Source organism: Epinephelus moara, chromosome 14 (genome assembly GCF_006386435.1).
Source record: "Epinephelus moara isolate mb chromosome 14, YSFRI_EMoa_1.0, whole genome shotgun sequence".
Classification (NCBI taxonomy): domain Eukaryota; kingdom Metazoa; phylum Chordata; class Actinopteri; order Perciformes; family Serranidae; genus Epinephelus; species Epinephelus moara.
The window spans coordinates 41,344,890-41,360,950 of record NC_065519.1 but is presented as its reverse complement, the minus strand read 5'-3'; the positions used below and the strand labels follow the sequence as shown (position 1 = coordinate 41,360,950).

The window sequence follows — 16,061 nt, the reverse complement described above, 5'->3', positions numbered from 1 at the left end:
ATTATTTCTTCGATTAGTCGACTAATCATTTCATCGAAAAATGTGTTAAAATGTTGAAAAATGTCGGCCTGTCTCGCCCAAACCCCAAAATTACGTCATCTAATGTCTTGTTTCGTACTCACGCCAAAGGGTTTTAGTTCACTGTCACGGGAGAGTGTGTAAAGCTGCCAATATTTGAACGTAAGAAGCTGCAGTACGAGTATTTTGGGTACTTTTATAGTACTTTTCTATGAAAAATGACTCAAACCGATTAGTCGACTACTAAAATAGTAACCGATTATTTTAATAGTCGATTAGTCATCAATTAGTCAACTAATCGTGGCAGCCCTAGATTAGACCAGGGTGTCATTCAAAATTATATGTTGCCGATACAATACCAGAGCACCCAGACAAATACCAAAACTATACTTTTTTCAGTATTAATTTTAATATAACACATTTTCCTCCAAAATCCTCTCTTCATTTAGCAAAATACAGTAAAAGTCTCAGTACATCAGTGTTAAATGCTGTCTTAAAATGAGCAGCTTTAACTTTTCCTAAATAAAAGTTTTCCCAGTTATGATTCATATCAGAATATATCTGGTTGAAGATAAAGTAGTGTTACTAGAGCTGCAACGATTAATCCATTAGTTATCAACTATTAAATTAATCACCAACTAATCTGATGATCATTTCATCGGTTTGACTAATTTTTTCAAAGTATACTTAGCGGGAATTGTTGGTTACTGTTTGTTAACTGTATTACCAGCAGAAGAGCAAGACAACCCCAGATTCATTCTTGTTTGCTATTTGCGTTTTTTGGAGTTGTGCTCACGATTGTTGTCGCTTCCTCGTGGACGGTACTGCTCACAGTCTGGCATCTGGTCATTACCTCCTGGCCTCAAGAAAGTACAGGCAGAGGACAGAGTCTCTGCAGATAAATACACCGCCACTGACTTCTAGTGGGTCATAAGTAATAATTGAGAGGGATTGCTTTTATTTAAGTCTAGACACTGTTTTTCACGAAAATCCTTTATACAATATCTTTAAGAAAAAAAGAGAACATGATCTAATTTCAGCTTCTTAAATGTAAATATTTTTTTCTGATACAATATCATAGCAATTTTAAACATGCTGCAGTATGCAGTGTATTGTGATAACATATATTGCAATATATTGTGACTTATTATATTTTTTCAACTACAGATTATCTCCCAAAGCAACAACTTTATCAACATCTGTATTATCTAATAAGATACAAAGTTTTTAGTTTGTCTTTCACACCTCTATCATTTTTATTGCACCAAACTGTATTTAGTGGACTGAAAAATAATAAATTTAATTATTCTAGTAGGTTACAAAACGTTTTGGTTGAATTTGTAATAATAATAATAATAATAATGATAATAATAACATAAAAAAATCAATATTTCGCATTGTGAACGGATATGATATTGCCACGTAGAAAATATCCTGATATTGTGCTTCTTTTTTTAAGTTATGAGGCTTTATTAGCATGACTGCATACAATGTTCAGAGTTTCTAGATAATTTCCACAGTCTACAGTGAGACACATAATTCCAGCCACTGAAGCCTATCTACTGCGGCACACAAGACTTGGTATGAATGGATGTGAATTTTTATCATTGTTTCTGGGAACAAAACAACAATCTCAGAGAAAACGCTACTAGTCATTGAGACTAAAACCACAGCTCTGATCACTGATTTCAGGGAAAAAGGGGCAAATACATATACAGAAGTACCCACTGCCATACCACCAGTATACAGTATAGAGAATCTTCTTCCCTCAGGCTGTGACACTCCTCAACTTGTCGTCAACAGTCCACCATAATTTTTTTTTTCTCTTGTGTAGCATAAAGGGGCTACATCTTGCATTTTGATGTCCAACCCCGTGTTCTAGTGAATGACAATAAATGAACCTTGAATAACAACCTGACACTAACAACAACCAAACTAATAACAATCCCAGCTTTCTTTTATAGCACAGATAAATGACAGGAAATGCCCCACACACACCCTGCAATAGTCAGACACAACTCTGATGTTCAGTACTCACACCACACTCTCCCTCCACTGTTCCGTTGACCATCATCCGGCCACAGTACATGCCAGGACACGTTGAACTCATGGCCACAGCTGCAGGGACAAACAAACACCTTATAGCACAGTCAACACTGCTGAACAGCAGTTAGGCAGCACACTCACTTTGTCACAGGTTATGTTACATTACAGCTTCCAAGTTCAAGAGCACCTGGGGTTTTTAATCAGGAAGCTGAGCTGAACAACAGTGCAAGTATGACTGCTGATGCTAGTGGAATTCATCTGTGTAGTATTTTTCAAGTCCTTGTCCTCCATCTTGTTCATGCATTTTGTTAAAGCACTTCTTCAATTGTAGATTTAATATTGACCGGTCATAATCCAAGTAACAATGACAGAGGAGGACAGACATGCTTATCAATAAGGGGAAGTCTCCTGCCTTCTCAGCAAATATGACTGCTGATGCTAGTGGGTATCTATCTAGTTCATTTTAGACAGACACGGCAGCTAACGAGCGTCAGCTGTAAAGAAAAATAAAGGTTAACGACAGCTCATGATCAACGTAAGAAGAAATCAGTTTCGCAGAGAAAAGAACCAAATTTCCGCAACTGTGACAACATTTTACTTTCACTGGTCAGTGTCTGAACTGCCATGAATACACTCGCTGGTTTATTTAACTTGAGAAATATCTCCTAGTGAATAATTTGGGCAGCTAGGGTTAGTATGCAGGGGGATGTTGTCAGCTAGCTAGCTAGTTCACAGCTAGCTCAGCTAACGTTAACAAAAAACACATTGTAATGTGCGACACTGCGGCAAGCTAATAAGCTAACAAGCTAACTATTATCAGATGGAAAGTGACAAACGCAGTGTTAACTCACCCATTGTGAGCGCTGTGGTGACAACAAACAAGGTTTCTGGACTCAATGCTGCCGTACTTTCAGCTGGTTGTCAGCTGTTACACCAGAGCTGCAGCTGCGCTACACAAACCGGAAACGGACGAAAATGAGGTAGCACTTCTTCCTCTTCTTCTTCTTCTTCTTCTCTGGGGTTTAACGGCAGCTTGCATCCTTAACGTTGCATTACCGCCATCTTCTGGAGTTATTTGACTCCTATATTATCCAGTGTCTCATATCTTCCATATCAGTCCAGTTCTTTTTGGAAGCATATCAAACACTTTCTGCCTTTCCCAGTCTCACCACACACCAGTATGTCCTTTAAGCTTGATCCTGTGAGTCCTTCTCTCCTCATCTCCTCCAGCAACTCTTTCCGTTCCTCTCTGTATTTGTTGCAGTTGGTAATCACATGTTCCACTGTTTCTGGTGTCTGACAACAGTCACATAATCCATTTACATGTTTCCCGATAATGTGAAGTGTCCCATTCAGGTTACTATGTCCAATTCTCAGCCTTGTCATCACTGTCTCCTCTCTCCTGTTTCCTCCCCTGCTTCTCCCAGCGCCCACTCTCTTCTGTAGTGCACATAGATGTCTCCCTCTCACCTCCTGCTCCCAGTGCTGCTGCCATTTTTCATTAGTTTTCTTCCATACTATGCTCTTTCCTTCCAGTTTTGATAACTTGATCATGATATCTATATTTTCTTTTTTAACTGCTTGCTTGGCTATAAGATCAACGTTCTCATTACCCACAATGCCCATATGTGCTGGAACCCAAATAAATTTAACTACTATACCTTGTCTCATTATTCTTGAATGCATTTTCAATATTTCATACAATATATCTTGTCGATTTGTGGAAGTACCTCGCTTTAAACTCCACAAAGCAGATGCTGAGTCACTACATAAGCACATGGTTTGGTCTGGCCTGCTCTGTCCACTCTAGCGCCATCACAATAGCAAACAGTTCAACTGTATACACACTTAAATAATCTGACATTCTTTTACCCATTTCCACTCTTCTACTAGGAACTGCAGCAGCAGCCCCAGTGCTGCCTGTTGATGGATTTTTTGAACCATCTGTAAATACATGCACATAACCCATATAACTACTTTCTGTATATCTATAAAATTCATGTACACAATCTACATTTTTATTTCTTGCTTTAACCTGAAGCAGCTCTAAATCCACCGTCAGTCCCTCTAACATCCACAATACTGTCCGGCAGAACTCCATTTCATACTATGAGGTAGCACAAACAGGAAGACATTTTAAACAAACTTTATTGAACAAATTGCACAATTCAAACAAGCATGCCAGGTGGTTTAGGTAGATTAATTGGTTAATTCAGACTGATTCAGATTGCCACCTCAGAACTACAAAGAAGAACTCACATTAAACTAACAATGGTGCTATTTGCTTTAATGCTAAAATGCAAATCCATCTCTTATGCCATTTTTTCTTTTGTTTTGTTTTCTTTCTTTTCTTGGTTAAATTAGTCAGTAACAAAACCATGTGCTTATTCTACCTTAACCAAAACTCTTAGTAAACTACATACCAAACTCTTACATTAAATGAACTTTCTTTGTTTCTTCTCTTTGTTTCTTTGATATTTTTGTCATATCCAGGTATGCACTGATGATTGTTGATAACATGTATGTTAATGTTGTCTAATGTCAAGTCTCTTTTTGACCATGTGAAAAGACGATACGATCAGCAGTTTTAGGAGTTGGTCCAGTACTGAGTGAGAAGGCAGCAGGTAGTTACTCCTGATAGGATTTGTATCCCTGGCCACGGAAACACAAATGCATCTGTTCCTATGTTACTATGCTCCGATTTCACATAATGAAATGAAAAATCAAAACATGTGGATTGTTTGTCGTTTTGAATTGTTGTGTTATCAACTATGATTTGCAGTGTAAAATCACTGTACAAATCATGCTCTATTATCAAGTGTTTTATTTTGTGTGTACTTCAGATCATCCATAATAATCTAGGTGAAGATAGAAAAGTTTTTTCTTTTCCACAGCAAAAGTTATGGGGGGGATTCATATTATGTCAGACTGCGTTTTCAGTCCGTCACAAACTGTGTCCCCCATCTGTAATGCCTAGTCTCTGCCCTACCATCAACTTTATTATGTTGTGCTTATGTTAGTTAAATGTCAGAAACCATAACTTTTGCTGTGGAAGAGAGTGCACTTTATTATTATGGATGATCTGAAGTACACACAAAAATAGAACAACAGCATCTCCCCCATTTCCACCTGTATTACTTGCGATATCTGCGCAGCCCCTACACATTCTCTAAATACTTTGTCTTGAACTTTGTCCAACTCAGACAGCACTGATTTTAATGCTGACTCATATGCTAAAAACAAATTTTAACAACTTTATTAATACAATATACAACACCAATAACAGTGTGTGGAGAACTGTCATTCAAATGTGATTGTTTAATACTACTCGCACAGACGGACCACGCACAAAACCCAAAACACTTCTAATACCAAAACCTTGTCCTGTCATCTGCAGATTATGCATAGGCTTCATATGTAGAATCTGTTAGTAGAGATGACATGTCAGTGTACTTACTGGCAGGTCTAGCTGTAAAAAGCCTTTCTGTTTTAAAAGAGTGAAACAATCTCAGTGAACATGGGTGATGTGTGAGCGTACTGCTACTGTATTGCAATGGGATAGTGCTTGACTACAGGAAAGCACAGGTGTAAATGCACCCAAAATGTACTGAGGACGGATTGTGATCCAATTGGCCAGACCACCTCTGGAGGTTGTCAGGGACGCATTGTGAACACAAGTGTAAATACAATCCACATACAGCAACTGTGTGGGTGGAAATGCAAGCAGCTATTCCAAACAAGCAAGGTAGCAGCCGTTGGCCAGTTAGCAAGATAAGCTACTAGCAAGAAAGCTTATGGAAATATTTGTGGATGGAGTCAAGAGGAGACCAAGTATCTGCTTTCAGTTTTGTTCGACTTAGGTATACAAGAGAAACTTTGCAATTCATACCCAACCGAACCATTTGTGAAGCAATAGCTACACACATGGCTACATCCCTTCAGTTATCTGAGCTGGAAAGAGCCATCGGCTTTCAACTGGATGTTTGTCGGATCTCACTGTGAACACTGGAGACATATTAATACAAGGTGTTGATGTAATCAGGTTATATCTAGACACAACCTGCCCAGCTGGCAACCAATGTCATTAGACACTGATATTTGGTAGTTCAAATAAACACAAGAAATTTGTGCTCATCTTGACGTAGAATAAATACATTTAGTCGTATGGTATGGAGAACAAAACCCAATGTCTCCAAAACATCATTAGACGTTTAAAATATTGTCAACCCCATTTTCATTCCAACCAAATTTTACATATGTCTGACGTAAGCGTCCAACCTCTTTCTGATGTCATATTGACATCTGGTGCCAGCTGGTTGGATACGAGAAGCATTTTAATGCGTAGTGTAAAAAGGGTCTGAGCTGTAAATGTTCAAATCAGGCATAATGGTGTTAACTGAGCACAACTAATCCACACAGGTGATTGAAAAAAAACTCTTAGCATGTGTTACAGCTGTGTATGTGTTCTGTGCTGCTGTCCCTTTTTCCCTCCCTTGTAGATCTGCTCAGGTGTGCTGCATTACCTAACGAGGTGCAGCACACCTGGCATGGAGGAGGTGCTTAAGAGCTCCTGTGCCAGCAGCTGAGGAGAGAGGCTCTGGTGTGGGGACTGCTGGTCCTGCTGCCTCTCACCGAGGGATTTTTTTTGTCTTGTTTGCCTCTTTAAATTCTAATAACTCCCATGGATTTGAGTGTTCTAAAGGTGTTCATGTGATTATTATGGGTCAGTGTTGGAGTGTTGTTAGCCCCATAGGGCCACCTAAGGGTGCGGTGTTACAGAATGTCCACAACATTAACTGTGCAACTGTGCAACTGTGCTCCAGACTCTCCTTTTGTTGACTTTTTCTTTCAGATGACATTTGTGAGCTAGAGAAAATAAGAACACGGTTTAACGTGGTTTAATGGCATGTTAACCACAGCGTTGTTGAGATGATAAGTTTTAACATATCTGCAACATGATAATGCACAACTGTAAAGTACCTGTGGCGTTCAGAAACGTACAATGCCAACATTTAATCTGGCGACTGGGTTGTGATGACACACAGTGGATGAATTCAGAATGAGCAGTTTATGCTGCTCGACAGTAACTGTTGCTGACCAGCTTTGAAACCTTTTTTGCTGCACATTATAATCTCACCATAATCAGAGCAGCTCTGTGCAGCTGTAGACCAGTGGGGCCTGATGGTCAGGACAAAGCAGCTATGATGAGACTTGATGAGACTGTAAGAATCATCACACTGCTCAGATGGTTGCAGATCCAGTGTGTTGTGGGTTCATATCTCAATTTTCAACGGTATGTTTTGCAAACACCATATAATGTCGTTTTACAGGGACAAAGATGCAAAAATCTATCAGCAGTTACCATGGCAACTGCATTAAACGTCACATGAAGCTGTGAGCACGTCCATAAGGGAGGCGTGGTTTCAGACAGGGAGCGAGATGAAGAGACCAAAAGCAGGTAGAGAGACACTGAGAGAGAGAGAGAGAGAGAGAGAGAGATGTGAGTGGATGAGCTCGTGCCAGTTCGCAGTCACACCTGGGATTTGTGGAGCTGGGCTCGTTTGGTTTCAGAGCTGGTGTTAGTGGAGATAAATCGAGGTAAAAGCGAGTGAGTGTCTGGTGTTATTTTTCTTCAGAGAAATCAACAGGGTGGGAGCTGCTGTCTCTCTGGCGGTGTTTGCTTTCTCCTCCAGCGGCGCTGAAGCAGCTGAGGAGAAAGCAACGGACTGACTTACTTCTCCTCTCCTTACCAAGGATTTCAGAGGCCAAACTCTGATATGTGGGCCTACAGTGCTGACACCAGCGACATGGGGCTGTGAATATACCGTGGTTCAGTGTGCTGTGTGCTCTCAGAAACCTCCAGAGGAAACAAGGCGTCTGCTATTGAACCCGCTGAAACATGAGGAAAACAAGCGTTTGGACCAAAATGACTGAGGCGCAGTCATGGCTTGTTTGTGTGGAGCTAACTGTGGACACACTGTGACTGAGGGAACACGAGACACACAGGCAATACATAAACTACGTTTCACTGAGGAATAACGGGCATTTTAAGCAAATGTAACATGCCTCAAGAAAATGTTCCCATCCTACGACTCTGGACAGATTTTATGGGATGTAAACAAATGACTTCCGGTAAGTTATTGTATTGCTCCTGCGAGAACAAGTGAGGCTTTGGGGGCCTTTGTTGTGGTAACATCAGGCTAAACCTATATAACCATATATATATATATANTGCTCCTGCGAGAACAAGTGAGGCTTTGGGGGCCTTTGTTGTGGTAACATCAGGCTAAACCTATATAACCATATATATATATATATATATATATATGTGTGTGTATATATATATATATATATATGTGTCTGTGTGTGTATGTGTATGTATGTATGTATATATGTGTGTATATGTGTATATAAATATATATATATATATATATATATTTATTTAGAGAGAGAGAGATAATTTTTTTTTATCTTAATCCACTTTTGTTTAACTGTTATTAATATCTTACAGAAAAGTTATTTTTGAACACATGTTTGACCTCCCCTTGTCTTTTGCTTTCTTCTGTTGATGAATCTGGACATAATGAAAATAGAAAACCACGGATGGATGATGAGGAACAGCTACGTTTGAAGCCATGAAATCAGCACGGACTGACTGTAATCTGAATGGATGTGTATGAGACAAGGGATGACTTTTGTTGGGCTGTTTTCGTGCTCCTTTGATGGATTCACCTGTTAGCACAGCCCTGCGGGGCAGCAGTGGTGGCAACTACACAGCTGACACCTCAGGTCCAAGCTTCACCAACCAGCTGGGAACCACCTCACCTGTTGTGCCAAGGTAATTCACTCTGTCCGTCCACTTTAACATCTCTCCTTCCTGCACAGTCTGCTGAATCAGTGCCTTTTTGGTCCCCAGGACATTACATTCATAAATATACATGAAAAGTATTTGTGTAATACATAATCAAGTGTCCTGCACTTTGTCCTGATTGCAGTTTGAAGATACATCATTGAAAACCTTAATGAAAAGTACACACAGGAACACTGAGGTTAGAATGACCTATAGCCAGCACAAACTGCCAAAAGAGAGAAACTAGCTAAGTTCATTAGAGACACAATTGGTGAGGAGAACTGATTTCAAATCTCAAATGCAGAGTAGCTAATGGCCTTTGAAAAAATCAGTTATCAGCGCTACAGCATCAGTGGCGTGGTTACAAATTCCTGAAAACAGCTCCCTCAGGGCTTGAAACAATAAATATCTATAATCTGTGGCAGAGAACATGTGGCCGCTGAATCCATCATGTGACGTAAGGTGCGTGTGAAAATCTGAAGTGATACCAAAGTCATTGCACAATTCACTGTAACAGTGATTATGAGTTTTTTTTATTCACAATATGGGATGACGTAATAACCTTCATTTCCAGTATTTTATTTTGAAGGAACCCAGGCTTTCCCAGCCACAGTTTTTATTTTTCTGCATATTTTATTTCAGACTGGACACCAAGGTGTACCTTCACTAACTGGTCTTCAGTATACGTATTCGGACCTCTTTTCTTTATGCAACATTTTGTTTAGATCTATGGCTATCATAGTCCCTTGAACAGGAACAATAAGGAACCGATTAAAATCACTTGCTACCGATTGGTCAAATTTTGACTTAAACCTTAGCAAAGTAACTAAACAACAGTGCTCTACTGCCTCCCCTGGTTGATAGCTTGAAATAGGGCTGTATCGTTGTCTATGAAAAATAGGACAAGGTATCCAAACATTCATTCTTTTGTGGTATCAAGGTGTGGAGTGTCGAGGAACTGTTAAATATTAAGACCAGTTCAGACCAAAGATTCTTGGCGTGACGAAACCCTTTTAGAACGTTGCAGAGAAAAGCTGTGTGAACTGGCCGATCTGCACTTGACTCAACCTGGCTGATTGTGTCACCTGCAACTCAGCTGATCGAATCACTGCTGGTTTTAGAATATAAAGCACATCTCCTGTTCCTGGTCCATTCAAAATGACCGTAGGCTGCGTGTTCGCTCGCTGCGGCAGGTGCACTGTCACTGCCGAGCCCTCTGTTTCTGTGCTGATTATTTATATCATCGTGGCGTATTTATTATGAATACAGTCCATCTGATGCTCGTTTTGTTTGTTTTTCACCGTTTTCTCACTACTACAAATACAACTGTAGCCAGTATCTCACTACCACTATCCTCATTTATATTTTAGGAAGCTACTAATTATATCAGTCACAAAATAAGCTTAAAAAGCTGGAAATCAGAACAGAAGTACAGAGAGTTGTTGCATAGAGATGATACACCATCTCATCTCGTTGCATTGATGTGAACTGGCAGGTTTTTAGAACGAGAGTTATGGTGCCCCCATGCCACCAGCTCCTGGAGCCCCCTGCCCGTGTTGTGAGCAAAAAATGTGTATTTAGTGAAATCCATGTATTTATGCCCACGGAACATGTGGGCCGTTCCTGGCACTGCCAGCCAAAGGGAGCCAGTAAGACCATTCATCTACACACACTCCCCACACCATGGTAACACAGACCCGGTTAAAAATCAGCAAAGTATCCCTTTACAAGTGTGCCTTTCCTAGAAAGTTTTTGGTATGCCATAAAACAGTATTGCTTTGGTATCAAAGGTACCAAAATTCAGGCATTGTAATACACTAATATCAAAAATTCGCAGCCCTCATAAAAAAAAAAATAAAAAAAAGGGGGAAAAAAGTTTTCTGTTTTTTGGGACATGCACGAAATGCTGTTGGTAGCTGTTAGAGCATAATGTAACCGGATTCTGCTGATTGTACAGTGATTTTCTGTCCCTTTTTACTTTGTTTTTTATTATTTTTTTCATTTTTTTGGTTCTTCAGGGTTGTTTCCATAGTGACCAGTCTAGTGACTGCCACCACAGAGGCCACAGTGGGAAACACAGGAAACCTATCGACGTTCAGAGACCAAAGAGGGAGCGAGCTCAGTCCGATCCATCAGGCGTCAACCCCATCGGTGCTGAGCGCCACTGAGAGTAATTCTGTCCTGCAGGGCATTACGGTGGCAACTCAGGCCCTGGTACTCCTCTCCATCTTCCTCCTCTCCAGCCTTGGTAACTCGGCAGTCGTCATCGTCATCATCAAACACAGACAGCTTCGAACGGTGACCAATGCTTTCATCATGTCGCTGTCGTTGTCTGACTTCCTCACGGCTGTTCTATGCCTGCCGTTCTCTTTCGTCATGCTCTTCAGTAAGGACGGTATCTGGATGTTTGGGGATCGTTTCTGTGTAGCCAATGGCTTTTTCAACACCTGCTTTGGGATCATCTCCACCCTGACTATGACCTTGATCTCTTTTGACAGGTACTACGCCATAGTCAGACAGCCACAGGCTAAAATAGGACGCCAGAAGGCGACTCAGCTGTTGATAGCCGTGTGGTTGACTGCAGTCATTTTCTCTCTGCCTTGGTACCTGTTAGTTCGAACACCTACAGAAATCCATAAACAGGGTTTCTACCACTGCATGTATGTTTTCCATTCCGGGACCTCACGCATGGGGACTGCTTATAGCATCTGCCTTATCGTTGTGTGCTATTTACTGCCCTTCTCCCTCATGTGTTTTTGTCATTATAACATCTGTAAGACAGTTCGTCTCTCTGAAATCCGAGTCAGGCCAGTGACAACGTACGCATACTTACTGCGATTTTACAGTGAAATGCGAACAGCCACTACAGTTCTGATTATGATTGTTTTCATCATTTTTTGTTGGGGGCCATATTGTTTAATGGGGTTGGTTACAGCTTTGGGGGACTACACCTTCAACCCTGCAATGGACACAGTGGCTATCTGGCTAGCCTGGGCAAACGGAGCCATCAACCCTCTGATCTATGCCCTGAGAAATCCCAATATATCCATGTTACTTGGGCGGAGCAGAGAGGAGGGCTATCGGACCAGAAATATTGCCGCGTACCTCTCCAGCCAAACCCAGAACCGCGAGATTCGACTCAACCAAGCCGAAAGGATAAGGGACCGCTACGTGAGTCGCGTCGGGGTGAATAATAACAGCCGACTGTCAAGTTCAAGTCCCGGAAAAGGAGGAGGGGGAGGAGAGGTGGCGATGTGGGCTTGTAAAAACCCTGCTGTGTTCTTCTGCAGGGATGCCCAGCCTGACACTGCAACACTAGCCAACTCTGTCAGTGCTCCGAAGATGAAGACAGCTGACACTAGCCTGTGACATTCTGAAGAATGCTTAACATCTAATGATTGTTTTCATCTTACCTGTATGTGTTGCTGTGGTTCTAGAGAATTCTATTACCAGTCTGTGACATTTTTGGAAATGGCTGATAGTATTTATGTCTCTTTGGATTATACTTTGAAAAATGTTTATGATTCAACCACCACTTGATCAGATTTTGTTCCAAGAATCAAAAGGATTATTTAAGTTGTTCTTATACCACTGTTACATTACAGAACTGTTTATACAATGTCGGAAGACAGTGAAAACTCAATTCAATCAGCTGTTTAACAGTAGATAGGTAAATGAAATTCCATCCTGATTTCAGAGGACACCATTAAGTCCTCTCAAGATCCAAGGGACCACCTGAAGGACCTCTGGAATCCCTTGTGATTAAACATGAAAGGGGATGCAAAACATTTCTGTAGAAAACCATGACAGTTTTGTGCTTGTGTTACAAAGGTCTTCATGTCAGATATATAAATGCAGCATGTGGATGTGGAGAACTGATGAAGGATCTCACATTTCCTAAATCTGAAACCGTCATGCTTAAAACATATATTTGTACTGTACATGTCATTTTCAGACTGTACTCTCCAGAAAAATGACACAATCTGCCATTTGTGTAAATGCTTAAAATGTCAGTTCCTAATAAGCACCCTCTTGCTGTCATGTGAATAATGACTATGGGCTGCCCTTCTTCAGAACTGAAGGCCTGGTCAACCAGGAAGTGGCACAGTGAACTCATCCACATATCTTGGCAAAACTAGAATGACTTTTGGTAGTATGCCTCTGCAAACCAGCCAAATTGCAGTTCCAGTTTACATCCATGTCTGTCCAGGCACATACATTCACATGCAAAAGTTGTGGCAACCCTGGTCAAAATGTCATTTACTGTGAATAGCTGAGCAAATAAAAAAAATTACCTGATTTCCAAAAGGCAAAAGGTTAAAGATGAAACATTTCTTCAGTAGTTTAAGCAATATTACTTTTTTATTTCTATCTTTTACAGTTTCAAAATAACAAAAAAAAGGAGAAGGGCCTGAAGCAAAAGTCTGGGCACCCTGCACAGTCAATACTTAGTAGCGCCCCCCTTGGCAAGTATCACAGCTTCCATACACTTTTTGTAACCAGTTAAGAGTCTTTCAATTAAGCAATATCACACGAGAGGGAGTGATGTTGTACTGTGATATCGTCACGGCTGTGATTCGGTCGTAGACAAATTATTAAAACTAGCAATACCCCGAATAAGCTAATTAAGGTCTGAGACCCTGGTAAAAGTTGTCTGAGAGCTCAAATATCTTGGGGTGCCCAAACTTTTGCACGGTGCTCCTTTCATTCATTAATTTTCACTCTAAAATTGTACAAAATTAAAATAACAGACTATCTTGCTTAAAATGTTGAAAAGCATGTTTCACAAACTTTCACAAACTTCATGCCTTCTGGGGATCAGTTGATCTTCTACTCACTTAACTATTCACAGTAAAGAAAATTTTGACCAGAGGTGCCCAAACTTTTGCCACAGTATGTGGCCATGACAGTTGACAATGCTTTAAATATGGATGTTGCTGCAAAGAGGCTACATATTCTAAAATGTTGATGCTTCACACGTCTTCAACCTGGCAGCACAGAAGATTTATTCAGTCATCACATTTTCAAGGTGGACACCCAAGAAAAGTGTCACCAATTAATGTCTGCCTTTCTCTTCCTGAGATATGATGTTAAATAATGGCCAGAAAAGTGTTTTTGCAGAACAATATGATGTCACAATGAAGCTGACCTTTCACCTTTTTAATAGAAAATGTCATCATTTCATTTTTTCGTAGACATTTATGTGAAATTTTGTTGCAGTTTGTGTATGAATGCGTTATGACCAAAAACATGTTTTGTGAGGTCACCCTAATCTTGACCTTTGACCACCAAATTCTAATCAGGGAATGAGATATTGTGTTCACAAGAATGAGATGGACGCAAGGTCATAGTGACCTTTGACGACCAAAATCTAATCAGTTTATTGTTGTGAGTCCAAGTGTGCATTTAGGCCAAATTTGAAGAAGTTCCCTTGAGGCCTTCCCTTGAGATATCACATTCACAAGAATGAGACGAATTAGGTCACAGTGACCTTGACCTTTGACCACTGAAATCTAATCTGTTCATAGTTGAGTCCAAGTAGACATTTGTGCCAAATTTAAAGAAATTCCCTTAAGACTTTTTTAAGGTATGGCATTCACAAGAATGGGAAGTACAGACTGATGGACGACCTTAAAACATGTAACCTCCAGCCATGGCTATAGCACGGAGGCATAAAATGGTGATGCTGTCACCTTGGTCACTATTTCCGAATTTGGCTGTCAAACTACTGGAGCTTGCGAGCTAACCACTAACGGCATGCAGTCACAGTAGATTACCAAAGCACCAATTCAGCCAGCAGCCTGTATAATTTACTCAAGAGACATTTTTGTACCAGTGACTGCTGTCAGGTGATCCATCTGCAAACAATGCCTCTTGAAAAGCCGTTTGTTCGAAGGTGGCTTCTCAGTTCTGACTGTCAAGAGGGTTTGCTATCAGTTAGTTGTGCAAATGTGCAAGCGGAAGTTCACCAAATTTAATTTGTATGAATCAATTACAAATGATTTTGCTCAGATACACTGGGACCAGATCCACTGTTTGCAGCAGTTCCTTTGAAATTAATTGATTTTGCCTCAAAGTTTTCCAGTTTTAAAGTTAAGTGTGAACAGGCAAAACAGTCTCATAGAAATATGCGAAATGGACAAAAAATCTTAAAAATGCATTTTTGGGTGGTGAGAGCAACATGTGTTAAAATTCCATGCTGGCAACATGAAAACGATGCCAATGCAAAGTCTGTGATAAACGCTCACAGTTTGGTTGGGATCAGGTCATGTGCGTAAGTTTCTTACTTTGTGTAGTTACCTAAGGTACCTACGGAAAATACTTTAAACCCGTACCTGCCTGACACAGAATGTTAATATGACATCAAAAAGACACTGGACTGTAACAACAGTCAGACGTTACATACTCCGCAAGAACAGAGAAATTTGTTCTCTCTCGCAGGGCTGCAGCCCTGGTTTGGGACTTCTTGCAGCTTGTTCTTGAGCAGAACTTTTCTCTTGTGTGGTGTCCAAGAACTATTGTGTGATTGGCCAGAAATTCTAAGTGGGCGTGGTTAATGGGGAAAAGCGCGTGTGTGTATGCGGCAGTGGGAGGGGCCTATGAGGACTAGGGCTGCAACTAATGATTATTCGATTATTATTATTATTATTATCGACTAGTCGATTGTTTCTTTGATTAGTCGACTAATCATTTTATCGAAAAATGTGTTAAAACGTTGAAAAATGTCGGTCTGTCTCTCCCAAACCCCAAAATGATGTCATCTAATGTCTTGTTTCGTACTCACGCCAAAGGGTTTTAGTTCACCATCATGGGAGAGTGTGTAAAGCTGCCAATATTTGAACGTGACAAGCTGCAATAAGAGTATTTTGGGGCACTTTCTATGAAAAATGACTCAAACCGATTAGTCAACTACTAAAATTGTCACCGATTATTTTAATAGTCAGTCAGTCACCGANCCAAAATGATGTCATCTAATGTCTTGTTTCATACTCACGCCAAAGGGTTTTAGTTCACCATCATGGGAGAGTGTGTAAAGCTGCCAATATTTGAATGTGACAAGCTGCAATAAGAGTATTTTGGGGCACTTTCTATGAAAAATGACTCACACTGATAGTCAACTACTAAAACTGTCACCGATTATTTTAAT

The 16,061-nt window shown here is 40.4% G+C and overlaps 2 protein-coding genes across 2 annotated transcripts in view; one reads left to right on the top strand and one right to left on the bottom strand.

The window, feature by feature from the left end:
- The window catches only part of jkamp (jnk1/mapk8 associated membrane protein), a 12,903-nt gene extending 9,868 nt beyond the window's left edge, over positions 1-3,035 (bottom strand). Inside the window, exons 1-2 of the mRNA XM_050062222.1 lie at positions 2,916-3,035; positions 2,057-2,136 (exon numbers count right to left, since the gene is read on the bottom strand). Coding sequence (XP_049918179.1) covers positions 2,057-2,136; positions 2,916-2,919 — 84 coding nt within the window. The 5' untranslated portion in view covers positions 2,920-3,035. The remainder of the gene's footprint in view (positions 1-2,056; positions 2,137-2,915) is intronic.
- Positions 3,036-8,035: 5,000 nt separating this feature from the next.
- On the top strand, positions 8,036-15,845 carry LOC126401462 (G-protein coupled receptor 135). Its single transcript, XM_050062725.1, has 3 exons — positions 8,036-8,196; positions 8,658-8,902; positions 10,933-15,845. The coding sequence occupies exons 2-3, from the start codon at positions 8,787-8,789 to the stop codon at positions 12,281-12,283; spliced, it is 1,467 nt and encodes a 488-aa protein (XP_049918682.1). The 5' UTR covers positions 8,036-8,196; positions 8,658-8,786; the 3' UTR covers positions 12,284-15,845.
- Positions 15,846-16,061: the final 216 nt, after the last annotated feature.

Coding starts and splice junctions, on each gene's coding strand:
- LOC126401462 (XM_050062725.1), top strand. CDS start 8,787: ATGGATTCACCTGTTAGCACAGCCCTGCGGGGCAGCAGTGGTGGCAAC. Junction 8,903..10,932: donor ACCTCACCTGTTGTGCCAAG/GTAATTCACTCT, acceptor TTGGTTCTTCAG/GGTTGTTTCCATAGTGACCA.